At 41.1% G+C, this 27,779-nt stretch overlaps 1 protein-coding gene across 1 annotated transcript in view; it reads left to right on the forward strand.

Moving 5' to 3' along the window:
- Positions 1-27,779, forward strand: part of LOC125467133 (protein FAM81A-like) — a 50,933-nt gene that overhangs the window by 11,375 nt on the left and 11,779 nt on the right. Inside the window, exons 2-5 of the mRNA XM_059639280.1 lie at positions 1,868-2,089; positions 11,862-11,980; positions 17,319-17,448; positions 27,609-27,715. Of these exons, the coding sequence (XP_059495263.1) occupies positions 1,868-2,089; positions 11,862-11,980; positions 17,319-17,448; positions 27,609-27,715 (578 nt within the window). The remainder of the gene's footprint in view (positions 1-1,867; positions 2,090-11,861; positions 11,981-17,318; positions 17,449-27,608; positions 27,716-27,779) is intronic.

The following is a 27,779-nucleotide window of genomic DNA, read 5'->3' on the forward strand; positions in this document are numbered from 1 at the left end:
TGAAAGGAGAGCAGAATTACACTGGGTGTGGACACTTGATGGAGCAAATCATTTCCATTCATTAACCAATGCAAATCATGTTTTGACAGTATTTCACTTTTGCAGAAACTGTAGCCGTGGGTAACTTTGTTGAAGGGGTTTAATAATGAACTCTGGTTTTGACACTTGATACATATGCAAACAGCATAAAGGGAAAAGTTTCAGATTTTCTTTCTGTCCACACTTTTCTTAGCCAATTTTTCTAACAATTCCACTAATTGTTTTTCTCATTTTTTGATTTTTCTCTTATCATCCATATTCCCATGCTCCTTTGACCTCTTTCTGAAGCTATCCTGAAAAACTCTTTTCTAATTCAATTACAACCACACTTTGAAGCTGCCAGCTTCCCAGCTTTTAACCTGGCATACATTATAATACTTCCACTGCAACCTACCCCCTCAGCAAATCCGTTATTTCATCTCTTAATATCTTCACCCTGCCCCCAACCTAGGCAAAGTCATTCTCACTTCCAACTTATTTGTTCTCCATGTTATGTTCCTCACATTCATTCACCCAGATTGAAGAGGTGCGGATCTTTGCAGATCTGGTTTACAGCTGTATGTTACCACATCTGACTGGACCACCCCCTACTCAGGATTAACCTAGAGAGCAAAACTAATGTCAAGCATTCTTCCTTCATGACAGTACCTTTTAAATTCTTCTCCTCCTTCACAGCAACGAATGTGAGGAGCATGTGCATTTGGCTGTCTCTTCTGCTTCTTGGCTTCCTCCATACCCACAAAACTAAAGTCCTTTGCTCAATCTCCTTGTAGGCTTTGACAAGGTTAATTCGTCCGTACTCATTATCCAGTTCAATGGAATCGTCCTTACATGGCTTTCTCTTGGTTCTACTCTTACTCATCCTATAATAAGTAGAATTGCTGCTCCTTCTGTTCACATAATTACCTCAAGGAATTCCTTCAGATCACCATTGAGAGGCTTGGGGGTCAAGTTCCATTTGCACGCTGGCAACACTCAGCTTTTTCTCTCTGTGACAGTTTGGTTTCTGCTAGCTTGTTTGTCCAACGTCCATTATTGGTGAAATTACAATTTCAAAGAATGTTTAGAAGACTAAATCTATTATCTTCAGCATCTACCACTAATTCTTGGCAGTAGATTCCATCCATCTCTTCACCCCCTTTCTCTGCCTGAACCAACATCTGTATCCTATTGAATGTGAAACTGAGCTTCCTACTCCAAAGTTTGTCCATTCCAAAAAGTGTACACTTTTTTTTGTGTTGCATCACGTGTATCTTTTCCTCAGCCCATACTCTGCTGAAACTTTCATCCATGCCTTTATCAGTTCCTGGCTTGACTATCCCATTGAATAAATGGCCTCCCCTTCTCCCATGTCCTGTAAATCTCGGCTTATCAAAACCTGTTTACCTGTGTTGTATTCGTTATCAACTAATAATTCATGTTCTTCCTAACCCATACAGACTTCAATCTCCCAATGCTTTTCATTTTTTAAAATCCCCTCACTGTCCTGCCATCTGTAACTTCTAGCTTCTTTTGGCCTGACACCTGCTTCCAAAATACTTCATTCCAAGATGTCTACTGTGCAATCCAATCCAATCCAATCCATCAAGGAATTAACATCAAGAGATTTATAAATAAAGCTCATTATAATACAAAAGAAGATGATATTATTAGAGTCAGTATCTTGTTAACATTTTTCTGATATTAGATTTCAGAGGTCACTGGCTAGAATAAGTCTCAACTGATCTAATAGGTTGTGACCACATTAGCCACATTTATTCAGATTCATGCTTTTGGTTGCTAATAATATTTTCTTCTCATTCCGGTTTATGATGAATTCAAAGACTAGATCTTCCCAATACATTTACCAAGGACGTGGGCTAGTTATAAGATTGTACCATTTCAAGACAAACCCATCATGGATCAAGGCTGGATTTCCAAGGATGAGATTGATTCAGAAATACAGCCTGTGCAAAACAAAGCTGAAGGAGAGACTTATGCTCGGCAACTTTTGGAGGGACACATAAAATACATCACAACTGTTGTGAAGCAATTAAGTAATGAGATAGAGGTGAGGTTTAACCCATGTTTTGATATGTTAAAGCATGAACTGTTTCACATTTGGCACCTGGGCTATCTTGATGGATCACATATTATTCCCCAATGTGGCATGAAAGCAGCAGGCAAGTCACAGGCTTTATTCTCTTGTCTGTGTTGAATTTAAATGCGTTATTTGCATTACTTTCTGGTCTTGCATCACCACTCTTGATGTTGTTGACAACCCTATCAAATAACCAGGGCCCAGTCATTTGTGTAATCAGTGTACATGGAACTGTATGAGGAAGCAATAAACAATTAACAGAAAGCTTGCTCCTGTAAGTAGGGAATGTGTCACTTATATCTCCTCCCAGATAAATTAGGTAGTATTTGCTTTTGATAATATTAATTGGTTATTTCTCAGTACAAATTTAACATCTTGTTCTTAGCAGTTGTACAGTATTTAGCATTAAATTAATTTTGCACCAATCTGTTAAAACAGAACATGAGATTAACAGATACCAGATATAAGCAACTGAGAAATAATTTTCTGTAGACTGCAGTTAGTTTACAGACATACAGTTCAGCATTCTTTAATTAGCAGAGAACCACAGACCATTTTGGATTTCTAGATTATATTCTAGATTTACATAATAGCATGTGTTTAATGCAATGATCTAATTATGCTAGCTGTAGGTAATCAGATAGGCAACCTAGTGCAAATAGCCCTTTAACTAACCACATAAATGTATGTAAAATAATGGTTAATTTGCAGTTTATTCCTTTTAATCCTGATGTACAATCCTTTAGAGTTCTTTATTTGGCACTTTCTCTCTCCCAGTTTAGATTTCCTTGTTTTTTCTTTCGGTTACTTTAGTCCCATTTTCACCCCTCATATTATTCTGATAGATTCCTACGATGGAAGTTCTCCATTATGTTGAAATTATGAAACTCTGTTAATCATTATCAGGAAAAATGCAATTTTGACCAACTAACTGCTTCTTTGTGTAAAGAATACATTAATGATATTTCAAAAAAACGTTGATCCAGGAACAAATACATTCAGTTTTGAGTGAACATGCTAGATGTATGTTACATGCATAAAAAATCCTTTCTGTTTCTTGGAAGACTGTTTTCTTGAAGGTAGTGAGCCTTCTCCTTGAACCACTGCAACTCTCTTTATTCATTCATGGGGAATGAGCATGGTTGGCTGGTCAGCATTGATGTCCCATCCTTACTTGCTCCTGAAGGGGTAGTGTCATGATGCAGACTGGCCCAGTCTGTGAGTTTGGTGCCTGTCCCTGTGCACTAGTATCCCTGCTAGTTATAATGCTAGTTGCCAGTGCTCCCTTAGTGTAAGTCTGTGCTTCCTACACAACCTGCAAGTAGATTGGAAAGGTGCTATGAAGGCCATGAGGGTTTGGCAAATGCTTGATTATAGTGTCTGTGGATGAGGGGTGCATGCAATTGATACCTGTGGATTTTGCTAATTGGTGCTGTTAAACAAGGAGGCTTTTCACAATCAGCAGAAAGTTTGTTACCAGGTAACCATTGATCTCCATGTTGAAGTTTCTTTACATCTTTACATTGTTGAGGTAAGCTGCATCCGATTCCTTATCTGATTCTGCCATAAAGCTTGTCATAACCCATGTTGTTCAGGCCCCTATAAAAGTCTGCACTTTGAAGCCATTGCCTTAACCACTCTAGTAGCACTTCCAACTTAGTTTGGGAATGAAACTTAATAATTGTTGTATAATGGATTCTATTCCATAAACACATGCCTTGGTTGGGGCTGGGAAGGGGTTTGAGAGTAAATTCTGTATGTTACCAAGGTTAATCACATCTTTTCAAAAATTATAAAGAAGAAAAAAACATTATGTATCATAGAGTTAGCTTGAGAAATTCATATCCTTTTGAGAATTATTAATGCATTCACATTTTTGGTATTGAATAACTGTTGTTATAAAGACAGCCAAATCAAATCAGCCTCCCTATACCTATACTCATAACTCAGTAAAATTAAAACATTCAATGATTCTCAAAATTGAACCCTAATAAATTGTTCCTAACCAAACATTTGAATAACTAGCACCAGATTTTTTGAATAACCGATATCAATCTCTAGATTTACAGCTTAACCAAAATAATTGACAATTTATTATTAATACAGTAGCTTTAGCGGAGCAAAGTTAATCTAATTAATATCTATGATTTAAACCTAGTCTTCTATTACTCTAACCCCACTCACACCAAGGCAGACAGGGAAAGAGACATTGCTAAGGGTTAAAGCAAAAGAAAAATCAATGAGATGTAACTGGCCACTTTATTAAAATGCAGTCTACAATCCATAATGTCACAGGTACATGGAATTGTATCTTGCTTGGTTTGTGAACACATTGCTCAATGCAAACAGTTTCCAGTGTACTCCAAGGAATAGTCAATTAATTCTTACAAGTGTGGTTCAATGAACTTCCAAAAAGTTAATAATTGGAAGATAATGAGAAGTAATCAGAGTTCCATCCTGTAGTTTTGGCAACCACAATCCTCATGACAAAACCCAGTCTAAATCCAGTGTAAACTTTAGTTTCTCTTTCTTTTGATTACAACATTCTATTGGCACCTGTGAGGCCCCTGTTACGTTCAAACATCTGCCAAATGTTTGAGCATAATGCTTCTCTGAAACTGAAACATCTATACAGTACTTTGAACAAGAATCAACTCATAATTAACCTCCATGCCTGGCTTCAGTCTAAACCAAAAATGATAAAAACAAAGAAAAATTAGTGAGCGTTCTAACACAGGATATGTAGTAGCTAATAGAAGAACAGTATAAAATTGTATCATAGTACAATAAGCATGTTGTTGAAATTGCTTGACTTTGATCCAACTCAAACGAAGAACAAATTCAGTATTCTCACTAGTGTTATAGTGGCAGGTACATTGTGCGAGAACATGATCGCAGTTCTGAAAATCTACTTTCTAAAACTGCATCAGTTATAAAATCATTCTGCCAAGCTAGCTCCAAAAATCCAAGTGCACAGGTAAGGTGAGTCAAGTGATGTGCCACATCAAAACATCTTGTGATGTCCCCTCAATTCACATGCTATCCCAACTGGAAACATTTCACCTTCCTTTCATTGTCACTGACTCAAAACCTATTATTTCCTCTGTAATAGCACTGTGGACCCAAATTACATGGACTCCCGTGGTCCAAAAAGATACCACTCCACCACCTTTTCAAGGGCAAATGGGAACAACCAATGAATAGTGCCTTTGCCGGCAATATTTGCGTCCAATGAAGAAATAGAAAACTTTGAAGTAAATGACAGCATACAGGAAGAAAGCTTTTGTCAGCCAATCCAAAAGTGTATATATTCAAAATAATAGTTTATCCTTTTAATGAAAAGTATGTAAGATAAATGTGTAGAGATGAAAATGCTTGGGATAAGCAATGCAGTAGCAAAGCATTTGTAGTCCTGTTTAGTGGCTGGTGAAAAGGAGAAGCTACTGCTTGAGATCATCACAAGGAAGCTTGTACTGTTCATTCCTTGTAACCTTGTTTCTCAGAAGGGTGAAGCACAACATGCCTCAAAGGAGGTGGAGGGGAGAAGAAGTTTGGTGGCCATGTGCAATGCTTAACTAATGGTAATGGTGAACTGTAGATATTTGAGCAATTGCAATAGTTCTACCATCTCTGTTGAATCAAAGTTAATGCAGCTAATTTCTCATCGTCATTGCCAGGTTAATACGGCAGAATTTTGACATAGTAGATGGTGCCATACTTTGCACTCTTTTTTTCAGCAAGAATAAACAATGTTTGTTTCTACTCACCTGTTTACTGCAGGCTGTTGCCCTCCACCAGTGCAGCATCCACATTTTGGAGCACACTCTTTAATGTTGTGCTATTGCAGTGCTCCCTTCCAAGTCAGAATCACTTCCAGCATGGATACCAACACTTGTTGTAGCACCAGTGCATCTCAGGAAGCAGAGTGGAAGACACGCTCCTGTCTGCATTAGTGCTGCTGAGGTGGAGGTGGTCAACTGCATCAAGTTCCCAGGATTGATGATCATCAGTAATCTGCCCCGGTCCACCCACGTTGACATGATGGTCATGAAAACACAGCAATGTCTCTACTTCCTCAGGAGACTAAGGAAATTCAGCATGTCCAGAAAGACTCTTGCCAATCATTATAGATGCACCATAGAAGCATCCTATCTGGATACATCATAGCGTGGTATGGCAACTGCTCTTCCCAAGACCGTGAGAGACTACAGAGAGTCATGAACATAGCCCAGTCGATCGCACAAACCAGCCTTCCATCTACTGATTCCACCTATACTTACCACTGCCTGGGGAAAGCAACCAACATAATCAAAGACCCCTCCCACCCCAGTTATACTCTCTACCACCTCCTTCCGTTGGGCAGAAGATATGAAGTTTGAATGCACGTACAAACAGATTCTTCCCTGCCATTATCAGACTTTTGAATTGACCTCTCAAATGTTAATTCTGATCTGCCTCTCTGCCGCTGTAACACTGCGTTCTTCACTCTGTTCTGTTACTCTGATATACTTTGTATGGTGTGATCTGCCTGTATAGCACACAAAATGTTTTACTGTATCTCAGTACATGTGACAACAATAAATCAATCGATTGCTTTAAGAGAAGCAGGCTAGCCTTGAGAAGCACTCTGATATGTCTAGCCAACCAACAGCGCAGTTTGTACCAGCTTGATGCAACAAACATACTGCACAAATGTGACCTGCTGCCTGCATTGCAGTGAAAGGTTGCTGGCTAATTGTGCATTACCATCCTAGCGTGACCAGCTATCTTGTTTTTAGCTGGTCTGGCCACTGCCTGGTTTTAACTCCAGTATTTTGTGCCTTACCTCTCTGAAGCACCAGCAATGGCTGTGCTCAATCCTTTTTCCTTTGGCAGTGGCCTCAAAATGTCTGTGACATAGAATATTGTCTGGTTTCATATCTGCCCCACCCCCATTATCTCCCGAACCATAATGAATCTCCATATATGATGAAATCACCATCCTCCCCCAACATATTTGATGAAATTATCCCCGTGTTTAGCAGCAGTTTCTTCTACCACAATCAAACATATAGAAAAATAAGAAGATACAATTGTTACGACACAGACAAAACTGCTTCTAATTCTTAGCAGGTCAGGTAGCATCTGTGGAGAAATTTGAACAGAGCTAACATGCTGAAAGATTACCTAGAGTGGAAATTTTAACTTTGTTTCTGTCTCCACAGATGCTGCCAGACTTGCTGAGTATTTTCAGTATTTTTTTTTGTTTTTATTTTAGATTTCCGGCATCAATTGTGACCGCCTTGCCAATACAATCCCCGCCAGCCAGTGAAACTAGTTCCCAGAGAGCTGGCATTAGCCAGTCTCCAAGGAGCCACATTTTCAGATGTCTTTGGATAGTTAATTAAGTCATGGTAGATTGGCTTACAAGAGAAGCATTATGATAGCTGCTTGGGAAGAAAGCATTAACTTGCAGGAGCATGTGTTGATAGTCATAGATTGGTTTTGATATCTCTTGCTTCTAATGAAAATATAGGCTGGAATGAGCCTGGGGCATAAAGTCTTAAAGCAGAAGTGACCTTGACAGCTACTGTCTGTACTGTGAGTATTGTTGGGGTTTGGCTCATGGTCAGATTCCGCAATATGATACAACTCTTATCACTGTCTCTCTGGTGGATTTTAGCCTTGAAGGTAACAGGTGTGCAACATTCAAGTCCAGTGAAACCATGTCTGTTTTTACTGCACTTTTTCTTCCTTGAAAAACAGAGGGATTGTCATGGAGATCTTCATGGTCAGTTTATTTATTTATTCTTTCGCATGATGTGGTGTCACTGGCAAGGTCAACATTTGTTGCCCATCTCTAATTGTCCTTCACCAGTTGGAGATGAACCATTTTCTTGAGCTGCTGCAGTTCATGTGGTGTAGGTACACTATAGTCCTGTCGAACAGTGGTGGGAGTTCCAAATTAGAATAGTATGTTGTCTAGGAGTGAACATATGGGTGTTGCTGTTTCCACTCACTGACTGCCATTGCGCTTTTAGGCTGGTGGAGGTGATGGGTTTGAAAGTTGCCATCAAGGGAAGCTTGCTGTGATGCATGTTGTAAATGGTGCATACAGCTGCCATAATCAGTTGTCCTGGCTTAGGCCTTCTAGAAGCTGGGCTTTGGAGAGTCACCAGATGAGTTTCTTGCCGAAGAATGCCCATTTCATTTGCTCTTGCGGCTGTTTTATGTTTCTAGTCTATTTGAGTTTTTGGTAAATTGTAACTCTGAAATGTTCATATTGGGGGATCATTCAGCAGTGGTATTGCCATTGAATTTCAAGGAATGATAGATAATTTTGTCTGTTAGAGATAGTATTCACCTGGCACTTGTGTGGCACAAATATTACTTTCCATTTATCAGCCCAGTGCACACATAAGCTACCGAGGTACCAAATCACCTGTAAAATATTCCACAGATTCCCTTGAAATACAGTCTAGAAGAAATTAAAATATCTACAGTGTGTATCTTTTAATCTTTTAAAAACAGAAACTTGTAATACTGGTTTGTCAGAGTCCTTTTGGGAAATGAGTTAGGCGGACTTATACTGTCATTCATTTGGCGATTATGAGATTATGGTGAATCTATCTCATGCTTTCAGTGAGAGTTGTTGCGTGCACCAAGTCCTGTATGAACCAAAGTGCATGATATGCATTATAATTAGAAATCAGTTTGTGCAATTTCCATTCCTCTATCTCTGATTAGCTTGCTTACAGTACCAGCTTAGAAACCCCAAAGTCTGTAAGAGACCACTGATGGAAATAAGATACTTAGATTTTTACCACCTCTTTCATATCCTCTGAACTTTTCAAAGTGTTTCACAGCACCAAATTCTTTTGAAGTGAAGTCACTGTTTGATCAGCGGAACTAATGTACAAATTCTCATAACCCAATTCTGTAAGCATGTAACGAGCTGAATTGGCAATTAATGTGTTGCCGTAATATTGGTTAAGAGATGAATATTGGCCAAATGCCAAGAGAACTTCTGGCTCTCTTCATCAGAAGGTGGGATGAAATTATTCCTAGTAAAAACTGAAAAAATTGCAGATGCTGTAAATCAGGAACAAAAACAGAAGTTACTGGAAAAACTCAGCAGGTCTGGCAGCATCTGTGAAGAAATAAAATCAGAGTTAAAATTTCAGGTCAAGTGACCCTTCCACAGAACTGATGGTAGCTGGGAAAACGTCAATTTATATGCAGAAAATCGGGAGGGGGGGGTGGATGGGGTAGGGAATAAACAGTAGGATAGAGCCCCAACAGAGAGCAGAACAGTTGGACAGATAACACATTAACAGATATAACAGTGATAATGGGAACTGCAGATGCTGGAGAATCCAAGATAATAAAATGTGAGGCTGGATGAACACAGCAGGCCCAGCAGCATCTCAGGAGCACAAAAGCTGACGTTTCGGGCCTAGACCCTTCATCAGAGAGGGGGATGGGGTGAGGGTTCTGGAATAAATAAGGAGAGAGGGGGAGGCGGACCGAAGATGGAGAGAAAAGAAGATAGGTGGAGAGGAAAGTATAGGTGGGGAGGTAGGGAGGGGATAGGTCAGTCCAGGGAAGATGGACAGGTCAAGGAGGTGGGATGAGGTTAGTAGGTAGGAGATGGAGGTGCGTGGAGCTGGAGGAACACAACAGGCCAGGCAGAGGAGCAAGAAAGTTGACGACTGAAAAATATTTTCTGAAGAAGGGTATCAACCCGAAACATTAATTTTGCTGCTCTTTTGATGCTGCCTGGCCTGCTGTGCTCCTCCAGCTCCACACTGTTATCTCTGACTCCAGCATTAGCAGTTCTTACTATCTCTGAGTCCCCATTAACAACTAACAACAGCCAATGGATGTTACCTACCTGGACTTCAAGAAGGCCTTTGATAAGGTACCACACAGGACGCTGCTGAGTAAGATAAGGGCCCATGGTGTTAGAGGCAAGGTGCCAGCATGGGTAGAAGATTGGTTGTCTGGCAGAAAGCAGAGAGCAGGGATAAAGGAGTCTTTCTCAGCATGGCAGCTGGTGACAAGTGAAGTTCTGTAAGGGTCAGTGTTGGGACCACAACTTTTCACTTTGTACATTAATGATCTAGATGAAGGAACTGTGGGCATTGTGGCTAAGTTTACAGACGATACAAAGATAGGTGGAGGGACACATAGTGTTGAGGAGGTGGCGAGGCTGCAGAAAGACTTGGACAGATTAGGAGATTGGGTAAGAAGTGACAGATGGAGTACAACGTGGGAAAATGTGAAGTCATACACTTTGGTAAGAAGAATAAAAGCATGGACTATTTTCTAAGTAGGGAGAAAATTCAGAAGTCTGAAGTACAAGGAGACTTGGGAGTTCTAGTCCCGGATTCTCTCACGGTAATCTTGCAGGTTGAGTCAGTAGTCAGAAAGGCAAATGCAATGTTGGCATTTATTTTTGAGAGGACTTGAATATAAAAGCAGGGATGTACTACTGAGGCTTTATAAGGCTCTGGTCAGGCCACATTTGGAGCAATGTGTGCAGTTTTGGCCCCCATACCTCAGGGAGGATGTGCTGGCCCTGGACCGGGTTCAGAGGATGTTCATGAGAATGGTCCCAGGAAAGCTTAACATATGAGGAATGTTTGAGGACACTGGGACTATACTCATTGGAGTTGAGACGCATGAGCGAGGATCTAATCAAAACTTTCAGAATACTGAATGGCCTGGACAAAGTGGATGTTGGGAAGATACTTCCATTGGTGGGAGACCCTAGGACCCAAGGGCACAGCCTTAGAGTGAAAGGAAGACCCTTCAGCCAGAGAGTGGTGAATCTATGGAATTCACTGCCATAGAAGGGTGTGGAGGCCAGGTCATTGAGTACAATTAAGACTGAGATAGATAGGTTCTTGATCATCAATGGGATCAAGGGTTACGGGGAGAAAGCAGGAGAATGGAGTTGAGGAACGTATCAGCCATGATTGAATGGTGAAGCAGCCTCAATGGGCCAAATAGCCTAATTTCTGCTCCTATGTCTTATGGGCGTATTCACCCTCCAGCCAGATCTTTATCAACTCCTTTGTCCAACTATTCTTCTCTCTCTTTGGGCCCTATCCTGTCCTAAACTCCCCACCCCTTACCTCCACCATCGCCCCATTTTCTGCATATAAACCGATGTTTTCCCCAGCTACCATCAGGTCTGAGGATGGGTCACTGCACCCAAAATGTTAACTCTGATTTTTTCTTCACAGATACTGCCAGACCTGCTGAGCTTTTCCAGCAAATTATTCCTGGGGTTTGCCATAAAATGTGAAAGGTGAATCAGAAATCTGCTTTACACTGTGGTTGAGTTTAGGTTGTTGTAAAATGAAGTAGCAGTTATTCATCACCCACTGTGAAGACCAATCTCATGCCCATATCACTTGTTATATCCATCTAAGCACACAATTGAGGCAACTTGCTTTAACTTATCAGCCACAAGGCAGTACCTCCAACAATGTAGCAATCCTGCAATACTACACAAAAGTGAATAGATAACTACCTGATTTAAATCCTGGAGTTGCATTTAAACACAGACCTTTCTGACTCAGAGGTGAGTGTGAACAGTTCTATTACACTGGAATCTGGACAACAATTTTAAAATTCACAAAGCATGCATGCTTTAATGCAGTATTTTTCAGAATGTACCCACATACACGTTAGTTTGAATACTCTTGTTCTCCATCATAACCAGACCTAAACAAATACCTTGGATGTACATTAGGTGCTGCAGAAACAAATTAGGATACGAGACGATGCAACCCCTAGAAGCACTGCTCTGATGAAAAGTCTTGAATTACATCATCTGAATGGCATTGGAGAGCTTAGAGGCAGGGTGGCAAGGTAAGACTAGAAAAACAGGTTCTGACTGCTTTCAGCAAACCGTGCACAGATATGTTGTGGAATGAGTCAGGTAATGTTCTGTCTTTCGTGAAGAGAAATTTGCTGGGTGTATCTATGAAATGTTTTACATTTTTTTAAAGAAACACTACCAAATATTACAAATGATTAACTGAGGCTCAGAACTCAAGTTACTTTGACGAGAAATGATTTTTGGTTTAACAATTTCACTTCCAATTTTGAATGCCAAACACTGATTTTTCAAAACATTCTGAAAACACAGTGTAAGAGATGTGTAGCACATCAAGTTAATTTTAAGTACCACTCACATTTTCTAATCCCTTGTGACTTTTCACCTCTAGCTGAGAGGACTCACCCAGTTAATGACCCACAGACTGTTGTGACTCTCTGAAATGGGCAGACAGTTACCCACTTCCAACACAATGTCACTGACTCAACATGGGAGTTAGGGTTTAAGTAGGTAACCATTCTGTTCTCTTTTGATGCTTGCTGCTAAAGCCCATGGCTAATACATGGAAAAGACTACTCAAACACCTTGATCTAATAATATCATGCCCCACTTGGGTAGCACACTGGGAATCAAACCAGTGTTACTCCAGGAGTCATCATCTGATTAAAGGTAGAAAAGTACTCAATTTACCCGTCTTGTCTTCTGTTCACTAGGGTCTGACATGGGCCATACTTCTGGTAACAGAAATTACTATTTATTGCAAGTAAATAGATTCTAACCATGGATAAATAACCAAGTACTGTTGACCTATAAATCTACCAGTTAAAACTCTAAGTCCCTTATAAAACTCCCACACATACATATGTGGACAGACAATGAAACAAGAAACAATGCTGTTATGGGTAGACATAAAGAAAACTGGGAAGGCAGTTCAGTAGCCTCTGTCCACAGGATGTGATCCTTTTGCTTGGTAGGACTTACTGTTTTTAAATTGCTCTTCTCTCACCTTTCACTTCCTTGCAAAAGGCATATGTAATGGGTACACTAATTGCAACAACCTTTAGTTACTATTTGAAACCTCACAGTTTACAGCAACTGGTCAGGGCAAGTGAACTGACTTTCTTCAGGCTTTAGGTTTTCTTTAATGCAGAAAGACACACCATTTCCCCATCCCTGAACCCTTCTCTCAGTATCCATAATCTGTTCATCTGAGGAGAAGCCAACCATATAGTTGTTGGCAGGCAGATGGCCTTTCTTATCTACAGCTAGTCACAATTCTGCAAACCAATCAGTTACTTGTTGCTGGCCAAATATCGCTCTGTACCCTCTCCTCCAGTTAGCCCATCTACAAACAGCCCATCTGATTGAACAAAGTAGCAGTGTAAACATCACTCATAATGAATTTTGGCAACTTGCTTCAGAAACATGCAGCAATCCTTTCCATAATTCTTGATTTGAAAACAGTTCTTTTCCCATTTCAATCCACAGTCAAACATAGAGGAAAAAAAAGAGATAGTTCATTCTTTACAATAAAGGCAAAAAATGTACTGGAAATAGGTAGCATCTTTAGGGAAATTTGAACAGAGCTGATGTGATGGGAGGTCACTGAGTGGAAATTTTAATGCTTGTTTCTCTCTCCACAAATGCTGCCAGACTTGCTGAGTATTTCCAGCATTGTTTTTTTAGTTTCTGTTTTAGATTTCCGTCATCCATAATGTATTGGACTTTTTGGACTTTGATTCTCCTTCAAACAAAAGTGTGTGACTTCACTTTTGAGATTCCCAATACTTGAATCAGCCTAGAACTGCAACTCACAATATAAAAAACACATTATGAGAATTTCTTTCTCTCAGAGTGTTATTATGTGAAATTTTCTTCCCAGGATAGCAATGAAAGGTGGGTCTTTGGACAGAATCTAATGGAATTATCAGTAGACTATTAATCCAGAGACCCAAGTAATGTTCAAGGAACTAAGGTTCAAGTCCCACCATGGCAGATGGTGGAATTTGAATTCAATAATAATCTGAAAATAAGAGTTTGATGATGACATTGAAAATATTGTCGATTGTCAGGAAAACCTAACTGATTCGCTAATATCCTTTAGGGAAGGAAATCTGCTATCCTCACCTGGTCTGGCTTACAATATGACACCAGACCCACAGCAATGTGGTTGACTCTTCACTCCCCTCTGGGCAATTAGGGATGGACAAGAAATGCTTGTGAATCAATAATAAAAGAGGGAGTGGCTATCCTATATCAGTGGGTGTCAAGGTGACGTCTGTGTTGAACTTAAATGCAACTAACTCCTTCCAGTTACCTACTGGGGCCTGTGTGGCACCTCTCAAGACAGTTACCAATGCAATTTGTGTCAGATCACACTGCTTTATCTTGTTTCCCCTGACGAGGGCAGTGTTGCAGCCCAAATAGGAAGTTTTATCAACATATCTGGTTTCCAAAGAGCAAGGGCGTATAGATGGTACACACATTGAATTGAGTGCGCCAGATCATAAAGCAGCTGAGTGCATCAGTAGAATAGATTCCATTCCATTATCATGCAAGTTATCTCAATCATCAGTACACATCTCAGAGATCTGCACCAGGTTTGCTGGGGGCAGCTACAATGCCTAGGTCCTTGAGAACTCTCATGTTCTTCAACCATTTCAGGAGTCAGATGCCTTGCATGGATGGCTACAGGGGGTCAACGGGTACAGTTTGCAAACATGGCTGGTAATTCCATTATGCAACCCCTTAACTGAGGCTGAGCATGGATGCAATGCAGCCCATTCTTTGACCAGAATCATGGTGGAACAGACGATAAGCTTCCTCTACGTGAAGTTCTGCCGCTTGGATTGGCCTTTGGGAGCCTTATGGTATTGTCCAGACAAAGTGGGTCATATAATCCTACCATGCTCTGCTGTTCACAACTGGAGCAGACAAGGTGGAGGGGGATGGGTTGGAGGCTGATAAGCTGGTAGAGAAGGAGCAATCTTTGTCCTCCTCCTCCAAAGAGGATGTAAACATTAATCATGAAATTCTTCACATTGTGTGTGATAGAGCAGCATCGCGTGGTACAAGCCAGGTAGGACTTAGTTGATACGTGGTTCCAATAAATCAGAGCTTGGACAAGTTGATCATTAGGGTGGCACGGTGGGTTAGTGGTTAGCACTGCTGCCTCACAGCCCCACCTACCTGGATTTGATTCCATTAAGGAAACAGTAACTGTGATTTAGACAAGACTGTAAGATGGGATGAAGCTAAGGACAAGTAAGCAGTGTGGCTTGGTGCTTAGACATTGCTATATGTTGGATTGTGCAGTTGATTGTGTAATTTAGTGTCAGCAAGTGGAGTTGAAACCAAAAATCATTTTTTAATTGATAAGATTCCATTTCACAAACTGGAAAACATTCAAATGCTTCAAAGCAGCCATTTTTATCCTCCAACAGCAAAGGTTAACAGAAACCAATTCAACAAACTGCATTTGCCTCTTGGATCAAAAACAAAAACACCACTTGCCTGTTCAACACTGTGAATCCTACAGTGAGTGAATCATAGAATCCCAGCAGTGTGGAATAGGCCATTCGGCCCGACAAGTCCATCCAGACTCTCAGACCATCCCACCCAGACCCATCCCTTTGTAACCCACCTAATCTACATATCGTTGTTCCCCACTTTGTTTAGCATCTTCTTCTCTATGCACCTGACCTTCACTGATTGAGGAATCTGCTTGCACATTAGATGGACAGCAATCTCTGCACAGTATCAAGACTGAAAGTGAAGCTAAAATACATATCAAAAAAGTCTACACTTTTATGAAGTCTTCACTGATTATACTGTGCTAGTTACTGGCATGGAAACTCAGATACAAAAACTCAATGGCTCTCTCCCCAGTGCTTATAACTTATTCTTTCTGAAAACAAGCATCAAGTAAATCTTGTGGTCTCGGGATAAGATATTGCATCTTTGCCCTTCATCACACTTAAAGCACCTCAGGCGTTTACCAAGTTCACCTATCTTGGTTCCATGGTGGCACATAATTTGTCCATCAAAGCAGAAGTTGACAGAACATTGGGAAAAGAACTACATCTTTAGCCTACTTAGAAAACAAGCATGGAATAACATCAAGCTAACCCAATGAAGTTCTCTATGGCAAGCTAGCCAGAGCCAGAAGACCAGTGGGATAGCCATAGCTCCACTTCAGGAAGACTTATCAGTATGACGTGAAATTCTTAAACATTGGATATTGCACCTGAGAGACATTAACTGATGACAAAGGAAAACACAAGCACCTCTTGTGGGCCGGCATACAAAGCATGATGACAAGTGGCCACAGCAACTTGACAATGTTGAAAAGAACAACCCTCAATGACACTGTGTAGCTTCGTGTGTGGCACTGAAGCTTAACCTGTCTCCTAAGGATTGGCTTCTTCAGCCATCACTAAAGGGCTGCAGTATGAAAAGATCTCATCTAAAATGGACAGTTTGCTGTGCATCCATAGTGTTTCGTGGAGAGAAGGATACTGATAACATTTTTAATTACTGACTTAATATAGAATCACAGAATCTCTACAGGATGGAAAGAGACCATTCGGCCCATCAAGTCAACACTGACCCTCCAAAGAGGCTCCCATCCAGACCCTATCCCTGTAACCCCACAAATGCCATAGCTAACCCACTTAGCCTGCATATCCCTGTGGGGCAATTTTAATACAGCAAATCCACCTAACTTGCACATCTTTGGACTGCGGGAACAAACTGGAGCACCTGTAGGAAACCCTTGCAGACACGTGGAGAACATGCAAATTCCAGACAGTTATTTAAGGCTGGAATTGAATCTGGGTCCCTGACACTGTGAGGCAGCAATGCCGACCACTAAACCATCATGCTACCTAGAAAAGATGCTCAGAGTTTTGGAAAAATTAAAATAATTTTTAAAAATTAGTAATTAAAGAGATGTTTTATTCATTCATTGTTGCATTTGAATTAAATTATTGTTCTGACAGTTATGTTACAGACATATTTATGTCATGGTTTGTTTGTTGATGGGAAACTCTGCTAAACTAGTTAGAGCTTGTTCTACTCACTTTAGCCTAATATCAATCAGAGAGTGGAAATTTTCATCTTGGCCTCAGCACTAACATGAAAATGCAAGATGCTGACCAGTACTGAATGTGCTGGATGAATTGTGCCTATGGTTAGCATGTTTTGGAAAATCACTAGAACACTGGAGATAAGTGAAGCTGCAAACAGCCACTATTCCACACTTGGAAAATTATCTCAATGGTACATTAACTATTTCCCTGTAGATACTTGTTTTAAAGGTCTAGCAGATAATGAAGAATGTCTCATGACTCTACCTGCTTCCTCCCATAGGTGTGATGCAAGCATTGCCGTATTAACAGCTGACATGACATCAGCACATGAAGGAATTCAGAACCTGAGCAAAGAGCAACAAAGAGCAAAACTGATCTTGGAAGCCAAAATAAAGGATATTGAAGGGCAGGTTAAAAAAAAAGTCCATAGATTTATGTACAACATATGCTAAATTGAAAAGCACCATTAAGTCCAAGGTTACTTAATACCATTTTACTATATGTATAAAATAATACAAGGTGGGAAATTTTTTGGAAGAGCAGTTGGAAATGGATAGTCTATATATTTAGTCATTTAAATTGTTTCTGTTAATTTATTTTTGGTTTGCATAAGTGTTCTTTAACATTTTTGTGCAATTGTCATGTCTTTGCAAACTCTTACACAAATGGTAAAAATTATTATAGACCTGACAATGAATGACCTAAGGATTTATTAAACTGGGCAATCACATTGTATGTGTGAAGTCCATTGGAGTAATCTTGATTCCAAAAGTAGACAGTACCTAATCTGCTAAGTACCATACATCAAGAATGACAATCAGTGCATTCTGGATTTAAATCACAATGATTTATTTTGATGTATGGTACTTCAGCGTCACTTCAATCAGTATTGGTATTCAGTTTGCACAGATGCTAAGACATTGTAGCATACAGGATGAAATACAGATTAGACCTGGTAGTGGATTGTTTGAAATTGGATGCGACAAGGCCATCAAGGGAACATCCTGATGTTAATTTCTTCAAATGCTTGAGTTGTCTGTGAAGTTTCAACCCTGGCAGAGCTCCCAATTTATTGTATTAAGGTCCAAGCATCCAAACAGGAGACTGACAACTTTTTAAAATCAATAAATCTGCAGTCAGGGGCTAGGCAGACATTTCCCCACCACACCAAATCTTATTCACCTTTGCTCCAGAATTGAGTTGGATCCTGGTGTGGGACTTGTACTAAAAGTACCTTTCCAGAGGAAAATGAAATAGCTTTAAACCAACATTCTAATTACATTGTCAAACAAGGTTTATGCCCCAGTATATTCTCCATTTATTAAATTTGCAAGCAATGCCGTGCCACTGATTCGAAAATATCATTCCTGACATATTGGTAATGACAAAAGTTGAACTGAATTCAGCCTGCGGAACACACTGTTTGAAGATAAGACACACCCTTCAAACTAATTTTCATTGATACCAATTAAAATAAAACCCCAGCTGTTGGCCTTTCCCCTCTTTTTCTCAAAGATCATGAGACAATTGTTTCTGTGGAATTCATGTGACACTGTGGAAATGCACAATAATGAAGTCAGCATAAAAAGAACCAGACCAACTGGTGTTTGACTCATTCAGTAATGATAAATAAATGGAATGCATGCGAAACATACAAAGAAAATCAGCTGTTGGTATTAAACAGCCAAGTTTCAAATCTACAATATAAAATAAGTTAAGCTCAAGTGGAACATAATCTGAAATGCCATGTTCATTAGGGAATTAATTAGTGAATGGTAATTAATTTGCACATTCATGTTTAAAATCAGTATTTAGCTATCTTGCTGCACCATAAATGCTAAATGTTACTTAGTTAAGGTCAGCCCATTTAATTTTAAATACACCAGACACGATAGTTACATTCTGTGGCCTATTTCTCCTATTTATGTATTTGTGCTCAACTCAAACTCATCATTTTATCTTTAGTGGGTTTCTCACATGATCCCAACTGTTCCATCATTCTTATTTTCTGTAATTTCTTTAGTTTCTTTGAACTAAAAGAAAATTGTAGTGGCTGCTGGAAAACTGAATCAAAATAATAACTGGATGCAATTAGACGTTGGGTAGGATCAGTTCAGAGAGCAGTTAAATTAATCTTTTGAATATCTAAGCTCTTCATTGTTAAATCTGATTGTTAATTTTATTATGTCTTTATTTAAAGTTGAGAAGAAAAAGTTGGTGGTTATTAATTGACGAGGGCAGGGGTGGTGTCCTAGAGGCTTTTGTGACACAGTGGTAGTGTCCCTACCTCTGGGCCAGGAGGTTCCTCAAAAAGTGCATAATAGCATTCCTGAAAAGGTTGGTTATAAAAAGTATCTATCCCATAGTAGTGTACCTACCTCTGAACCAGGAGGCATGGGTTCACGTCCCACCTACTCCAGAGTTGTGTGATAACAACTCTGAAAAGGTTGATTAGGGAATATCCTGAAACCCATTGCCAGTAGGAGTCAGATCCCCAGGAATGCAGGAAATGAATAAATAAAATGATTATTGGCAATGGATGTATCACTAGGAGTCCTGTGGTGCAGTGGTAGTCCTACCTATCTCTGGGCCAGGAGGCCTGGGTTCAAGTCCAAGGGTGAGTAATAATATCTCTCAACAGGTTGATTAAAAACTCCTGTACATGTACACGGGACGTCTGTAACAGTGCTTATCAAACTTCTTTTCAACTGTGACCCAACTTTGGGGCTTGCCTCTCAATGAGAACCGAGAGCATGGAAAGGGGGAAATGGAGACTAGGGGCCTATTGAAGGGGAGCACAGCTGGGCAGCACAGTGGCTCATTGGTTAAAGCTGCTACCTCACAGCACCAGGGACCCAGTTGTTTCTCAATTGACTGTGAATGTCTGTGTCGAGTTTGCACATTTCCAGTATACCTGCATAGGTTTCCTCCCACAGTCCAAAGATGTGCAGGTTAGGTGGATTGGCCATCCTAAATTGCTCAGTGTCTAGGCATGTAAAGGCTAGTGCATAAACCATGGAAAATGCAGGGTTACAGGAATAAAATAGGGGTGAGTGTTTGGGTGGGATGCTCTTCGGAGGGTCATTGTGGACTTGATGGGCTGAATGGCCTGTGTCCACACTGTAAGATTCTCTGATTATAACTTAGAGCACCACAGTGGTCATTGCTGCCTCAGAGCTTATGACTCTAACTTTCAACTCGTAACGTCATTTGGGATTTGAATCCCCACACTTGGAAAGGCCTGTACTAACGGGTGGAAAGAACTGTACAAGCAAGTAGTTGATAAACTCTGTCCACAATGGAAAGTGTCTTGGTTTCCTGTCTTACAAATTGTCTTGAATACAGATTGATATTTCAGTTCTGTCAAATTGTTAACTTGTCTATTCTCTCCACAGATACTGCCTGATGTTTGTTTTTCCTTAAGGTGACATTTTCTGTTGTTACAGATCATACACTTACCCAACACCAATATGCTCCCTTTTAGATTTTGGACATAGTAGGAACTGCAGATGCTGGAGAATCTGAGATAGCAAGGTGTAGAGCTGGATGAACACAGCGGGCCAAGTAGCATCAGAGGAGCAGGAAGGCTGACGTTTGGAGCCTAGACCCTTCTTCAGAAATGGAGGAGGGGGAGGGGATTCTGAAATAATAGGGAGAGAGGGGGAGGTGGATAGAATTTGGATAGAGGAGAAGATAGGAGGAGAGGAGACAGACAGTTCAAAGAGGCGGGGATGTAAAAGTGAGTGTAGGTGGGGAGGTAGGGAGGAGATGGGTCAGTCCAGGGAGGACAGACAGGTCAAGGGGGCGGGATGAGGTTAGTAGGTTGGAGATGGGTGTGGGGCTTGAGGTGGGATGAGGGGATAGGTGGGACGAAGGACAGGTTAGGGAGGTGGGGACAAGCTGTGCTGGTTTTGCGATGTGGTAGGGGGAGGGGAGATTTTGAAGCTTGTGAAGACAACATTGATACCATTGGGCTGCAGGGTTCCCAAGTGGAATATGAGGTGCTGTTCACAAGCTTCAATATGGGGAGTGGAGTGGAGTGAAAATGATAGGTACATGTTGAACTCAGCTGGAACCTATTATATTAAAGCAAGTATGTGCCCTTTGGATTACCATTAGCAATGCATGACTTCTATTTTGGCAACTGAAATCACGAGCACCAAAGTAAACCAATAACTTTTAAGACATGTTCATATAATAGCACATTAAATTTTATATTAGATAACAAGGTGTAGAGCTGGATGAATGCAACAGGCCAAGCAGCATCAGAGGAGCAGGAGAGCTGACATTTTGGGTCTGGACCCTTCTTCAGACCCTTTTTCTGAAGAATGGTCCAGATCGAAACGTCAGGTTCCTGCTCCTCTGATGCTGCTTGGCCTGCTGTGTTCATCCAGCTCTACACCTTGTTATCTCAGATTCTCCAGCATTGACTGTTTCTACTATCTTTAAATTTTGTACTGGTGTGGTATCAACTCTTAGTTTTAGGGAGATGCAGTGCATATTTGTGTAGACATTGGACCAGAGTTTATAGCAAAAGTAATGATAAGGTTATCTGTATTCAGCGATGGCGAAGTGTAAATTGGACAGTGATAATGGGAACAGCAGATGCTGCAGAATCCAGGATAATAAAATGTGAGGCTGGATGAACACAGCAGGCCAAGCAGCATCTCAGGAGCACAAAAGCTGACATTTCGGGCCTAGACCCTTCATCAGAGAGGGGGATGGGGAGAGGGTTCTGGAATAAATAGGGAGAGACGGGGAGGCGGACTGAAGATGGAGAGAAGATAGGTGGAGAGGAGAGTATAGGTGGGGAGGTAGGGAGGGGATAGGTCAGTCCAGGGAAGACGGACAGGTCAAGGAGGTGGGATGAGGTTAGTAGGTAGGAGATGGAGATGCGGCTTGGGGTGGGAGGAAGGGATGGGTGAGAGGAAGAACAGGTTAGGGAGGCAGAGACAGGTTGGACTGGTTTTGGGATGCAGTGGGTGGAGGGGAAGAGCTGGGCTGGTTGTGTGATGCAGTGGGGGGAGGGGACGAACTGGGCTTGTTTTGGGATGCGGTGGGGGAAGGGGAGATTTTGAAGCTGGTGAAGTCCACATTGATACCATTGGGCTGCAGGGTTCCCAAGCGGAATATGAGTTGCTGTTCCTGCAACCTTCGGGTGGCATCATTGTGGCAATGCAGGAGGCCCATGATGGACATGTCGTCTAAAGAATGGGAGGGGGAGTGGAAATGGTTTGCGACTGGGAGGCACAGTTGCTTATTGTGAACGAAGCGGAGGTGGTCTGCATCTCCTACCTACTAACCTCATCCCACCTCCTTGACCTGTCCGTCTTCCCTGGACTGACCTATCCCCTCCCTACCTCCCCACCTATACTCTCCTCTCCACCTATCTTCTTTTCTCTCCATCTTCGGTCCGCCTCCCCCTCTCTCCCTATTTATTCCAGAACCCTCACCCCATCCCCCTCTCTGATGAAGGGTCTAGGCCTGAAACCTCAGCTTTTGTGCTCCTGAGATGCTGCTGGGCCTGCTGTGTTCATCCAGCCTCACCTTTTATTATCTTGTAAATTGGACAGCCCTGTTTGGAGAACACAGCTACTTAGATAAACATGGGAAAAAAACATTGTTAACAGAGTCACCCTTTTCTTCCAGAGATTTAACTACACTATTGTCTCACCAAGTAACTCAGCACTGAAATACTTGGAACTATGGATAGTTACGTAATACATTCACACTAAAGTCACCAAAAAATGTTAATGTCTCTCTATTTAAGTGTCAGTAACTTATTAAGCCTTGATAAGTTTAAGTCACTGCCAAACTACCTCACATCACTGAAGATTAGGTTTCTTTTGTGAGTTCACAGAATATTGCTAATCAGGCCAGCATCGCCCCATCACTAATTGGCCCTTGAACTGAGTGTCAGCAATGCTGATTCAGGTCTGGAGTCACATGTAGGCCAGACCAAGTATGAATCACAGATTTCCTTCCTTAAAGCGCATTAATGAACCAGATGAGTTTTATGACAATTGTTACATGAGTTCTATTAAGACAGTTTTAATTCCAGACTTTATTGAACTGAAATTTCATCATCAATGCGGACTTGTTTATTGATTGATTTTATTGTCACGTGTACTGAAATATAGTTGATTCAGTTGCAGTAGTACTAACCATTTGAGAATTATAGCACATTTAACCTTGTACAGTTTAAATACACTTATATAGGTTTGTAATTCATGTGAACGGCATATTGTTCAACCACTCTGCATAAATATTTAACATAAGGAAATTCTGACATTATTGTTTGTGAAAGTTTCTTAGATACATTACTATTACTATTCATTTAGCAAACATAGAGGAAGTCTTTAGATTGGGTCCTTATTTCAAAACATAAGTTTGTGCAAATTGCAGAGATGTGTGGTTCTGCAAAAAGACGTAATCTTTACAACCTCAAAGCAGTCAATGAAGTATGTCAAATTGCACATAGTAAATTCTAATAAACAGTAATTGTGATAATGCTGTACTGTTGACAGAAGGGTACTGGGCAGATCTCTTTATCTGAAATATAATATGGTGGCTCAGTGGTTAGCACTTATGCCTCACAGCTCAATCCCAGCCTTGGGCGACTGTCTGTGTGGAGTTTCCACCCATAGTCCAAAGTTGTACCAGTGAGGTGGATTGGCCATGCTAAATTGCCCATAGTGTTTAGCAATTTGTGAGTTAGGTGGATTAGCCATGGAAAATGCAGGGTTATAGGGATCAGGTAGGGGGATGAGTCTGGGTGGGATTTTCCTTGAGAATTGGTGTGGTTGTGTTGGGCTGAATGGCCTGTTTTCATACTTTAGGGATTCAACGAGTGTCCTGGATCTTTTGTATTTACCTGAGAGATGAGATGAACCTCAAGCTCAACATCTCAGCTGGAAGACAGGGTGGTATTCCTTCAGTACAAGACAGGCTCATAAGTCATGAATATGTGTTTAATCCTTTGGAGTGGGATAGAAGCCCATAGTTTTTGTTTGTTTGGAACAGGTGGGCAACAGTGTTTCTGAATGAGCCAACTTTGACACATGTGGGATTGTTCTGAAGTTTCAGGAACTCAAATCTATTTATTATAATAGTGGTGGTTACTTAAGATATTTTCATTACAGAGGAAGCTTATTGAATTTTACTATCATCATTCAAAGTTATCAAGGGGAATTTACTCAGTTATAATTTATTTTTCTTTTATAATGATCTCCACCATTTTCATCCCTTTCTTGATAATTGTTTGAATCTTCATTGAAGCATTGTCCCACTTATTGTCTCTGGTATCTTGTTCATGTCTGATTCTCAACAACTGACTGTTCAGCAATGGAATTCTGTCATGACCAAACTCAATATACTCCTTGCATGAACATTTCGATGTTGCTGGATGACAATTATTCTTCTGTTGTACTGCCAGCATTCTCCTGTAGTCTGGGCTTTTGGCGATTTGCAGTGGATCTCAGCTGCGAGTGCTTCTTTGATGAAATGTCTGTTTGCTCTGTTCGTTCTGACAGCCAAGTTCTTGAATGCTAAGTTTATTTTGCACACCCATCAGATCTATCCTGTGAAATATACTGGGTGCACTGGAGTCTATTCTGGTCTGTCCAAAGAAATACCAAATAGACCTCTTTCATAATTCTCTCCTTCTCAGTTTTCTGGGGGCTGTGTATAGTTTCTAATTGGAAGAACAGGAACACTACTAAGGTTAAGCAGGGACAGAGAGGGAGAGAGGTAACAACTGCTGCCATTGGTCTGCTGAATGTGCAGAGCGATAGGGAGTGTGAAGGGAAGAAAAAACGTGAGCCACACAAAGTATCTGTAGGACCCACCCTACAACCTCACAAGTGGCCACTGTCATAATTCAAACCCTGCCTGTGATACCCTGCCTAGGAAATATATCAAAGAAAAAGAGACAGCCTATAAAGTGGCCAAGAGCACTGGGAAATCAGAAGATTGGGAAGGCTACAAAAACAGAGACAGGATAACAAAGAGAGCAGTAAGGAAGAAGATCAAATATGACGGTAGACTAGCTAGTAATATTAGAAATGATAGTAAAAGCTTCTTTCAATACATAAGAAACAAACGAGAGGCAAAAGTAGATATTGGGCCGCTCCAAATTGATGCTGGAAGGCTAGTGATGGGAGATAAGGAAATAGCTGAAGAACTTAATAAGTACTTTGCGTCAGTCTTCACAGTGGAAGGCATGAGTAGTATGCCAACAATTAGGGAGAGCCAGGGGGCAGAGTTGTGTATGGTAGGCATTACAAAAGAGAAGGTGCTAGAAAAGCTAAAGGGTCTACAAATTGATAAATCTCCTGGCCCAGATGGGCTACATCCTAGAGTTCTGAGGGAGGTGGCTGAGGAAATAGCGGAGGCTTTAGTCGTGATCTTTCAAAAGTCACTGGAGTCAGGGAAAGTCCCAGATGATTGGAAAATTGTTGTTGTAACTCCCTTGTTTAAGAAAGGATCAAGGCAAAAGGTGGAAAATTATAGGTCGAATAGCTTAACCTCGGTAGTTGGTAAAATTCTAGAATCCATTGTCAAGGATGAGATTTCTAAATTCCTGGAAGTGCAGGGTCAGATTAAAACAAGTCAGCATGGATTTAGTAAGGGGAGGTCGTGCCTGACAAACCTGTTAGAATTCTTTGAAGAGGTAACAAGTATGTTAGACCAGGGAAACCCAGTAGATGTCATCTATCTAGCTTCCAAAAGGCCTTTGATACAGAGCCTCATGGGAGGCTGCTGAGCAAGGTGAGGGCCCATGGTGTTCGAGGTGAGCTACTGGCTTGGATTGAGGATTGGCTGTCTGACAGAAGGCAGCGAGGTGGGACAAAAGGCTCTTTTTCGGATGGCAATCGGTGACAAGTGGTGTGTCGCGGGGATCAGTGTTGGGGCCACAGCTGTTCGCTTTATATATTAATGATCTGGATGAAGGGACTGGGGGCATTCTGGCAAAGTTTGCCGATGATACAAAGATAGGTGGGCAGGCAGGTAGTACTGAGGAGGTGGGGAAGCTGCAGAAAGATTTAGACAGTTTAGGAGAGTGGTCCTGGAAATGGCTGATGAAATGAGTAAATGTGAGGTTTTGCACTTTGGAAAAAAGAATACAGGCGTGGACTATTTTTTAAACGGTGAGAAAACTCGCAAATCAGAAGTGCAAAGGGGTCTGGGAGTGTTGGTCCAGGATTCTCTAAAGGTTAACTTGCAGGTAGAGTCAGTAATTAAGAAAGCGAATGTAATGTTGTCGTTTATCTCAAGAGGGTTGGAATATAAAAGCAGCGATGTGCTTCTGAGGCTTTATAAGGCTCTAGTTAGGCCCCATTTAGAATATTGTGTCCAATTTTGGGCCCCACACCTCAGGAAGGACATACTAGCTCTGGAGCGTGTCCAGCAGAGATTCACACGGATGATCCCTGGAATGGTAGGTTTAACGTATGATGAACAGCTAAGGATCCTGGGATCGTACTCATTAGAGTTTAGGAGGTTGAGGGGAGATCTAATAGAAACTTACAAGATAATGTATGGTTTAGAAGGGGTGGACGCTAGGAAGTTGTTTCCGTTAGGTGGGGAGACTAGGACCTGTGGGCACAGCCTTAAAATTAGAGGGGATAAATTTAAAACTGAAATGAGACGACATTTCTTCAGCCAGAGAGTGGTGGGCTTGTGGAATTCATTGCCGCAGAGTGCAGTGGAGGCCGGGACGTTGGATGCCTTCAAGGCAGAGATCGACAAATTCTTGATCTCAAAAGGAATCAAGGGCCACGGGGGGAGTGCGGGGAAGTGGTGTTGAAATTCCCATCAGCCATGATATAAATGGTAGAGTGGACTTGATGGGCCGAATGGCCTTACTTCCACTCCTATGTCTTATGTCCAGGATGTCCTCCTCAAGTGGGCATAGAATATGGATGTCCTGTCACTCTCCTCCTGTGCCCAGCTAATTCTTTGTATTATGTGCCAGTTTGCCTTCTAAGATGGAAGGGAATGTGTTGGTATCCTAATGAGATGGTGGACGTATCATAGTCAACAGTGGGAACGGCAGCAGAGATCTGGCGAAGCGAAGATTGCAATCAAGTAGGAGCAGCAGAGTTGATTTTATCCAGTTATTTATAGAATATCGATGCAGTGCAGAAAAAGGCCATTCGTCCCAATGAATCCCTCTGAAATGCTACCTCTTGGTCTTGCCACTTGTCAGACCCTCTTTGGTAACTCACAATGTAGTAGTAATCTCCTCAGCCATGGTGTCAGGTGCACCATTCAATTTCAGACAAGAGTGCAATGACTGTGGCAGATTCTATTCAACTATCAGTTACTGTCCATCTAAGAGGTACCAGGTTTCCTTTTTGTAGTCCTGGCTAGGTGAGTTGCCAGAGAACAAACTCAATAAAACGGACGTATTACATGCACCATGTTACTGAGACACAATTTCTCTATTTAACAGCACGTACCTACCTGTTCAGGCTGTGGATTCAGTATTTGATCAACACCTAGAATTGAGCATATTACATTTTCTACTCCATAATGTTTATTTTGTATTATATTGATCTTGCAACAGATTTCAGAACTTGTAGAGACAATTGAGGAATCTATCAGCGAGCAAGAAAGAAAGATCAAGTTTACTCGGGGACAGAGCAGTGAACAGCCCCACCTGCTGGATATTGGGTGAATGCACAACTCATGCTTCAGTATGGAATAATTTGTATGAAAACCCAGGAATAATTTCAAG

Source organism: Stegostoma tigrinum, chromosome 33, assembly GCF_030684315.1.
Source record: "Stegostoma tigrinum isolate sSteTig4 chromosome 33, sSteTig4.hap1, whole genome shotgun sequence".
NCBI classification, from domain to species: domain Eukaryota; kingdom Metazoa; phylum Chordata; class Chondrichthyes; order Orectolobiformes; family Stegostomatidae; genus Stegostoma; species Stegostoma tigrinum.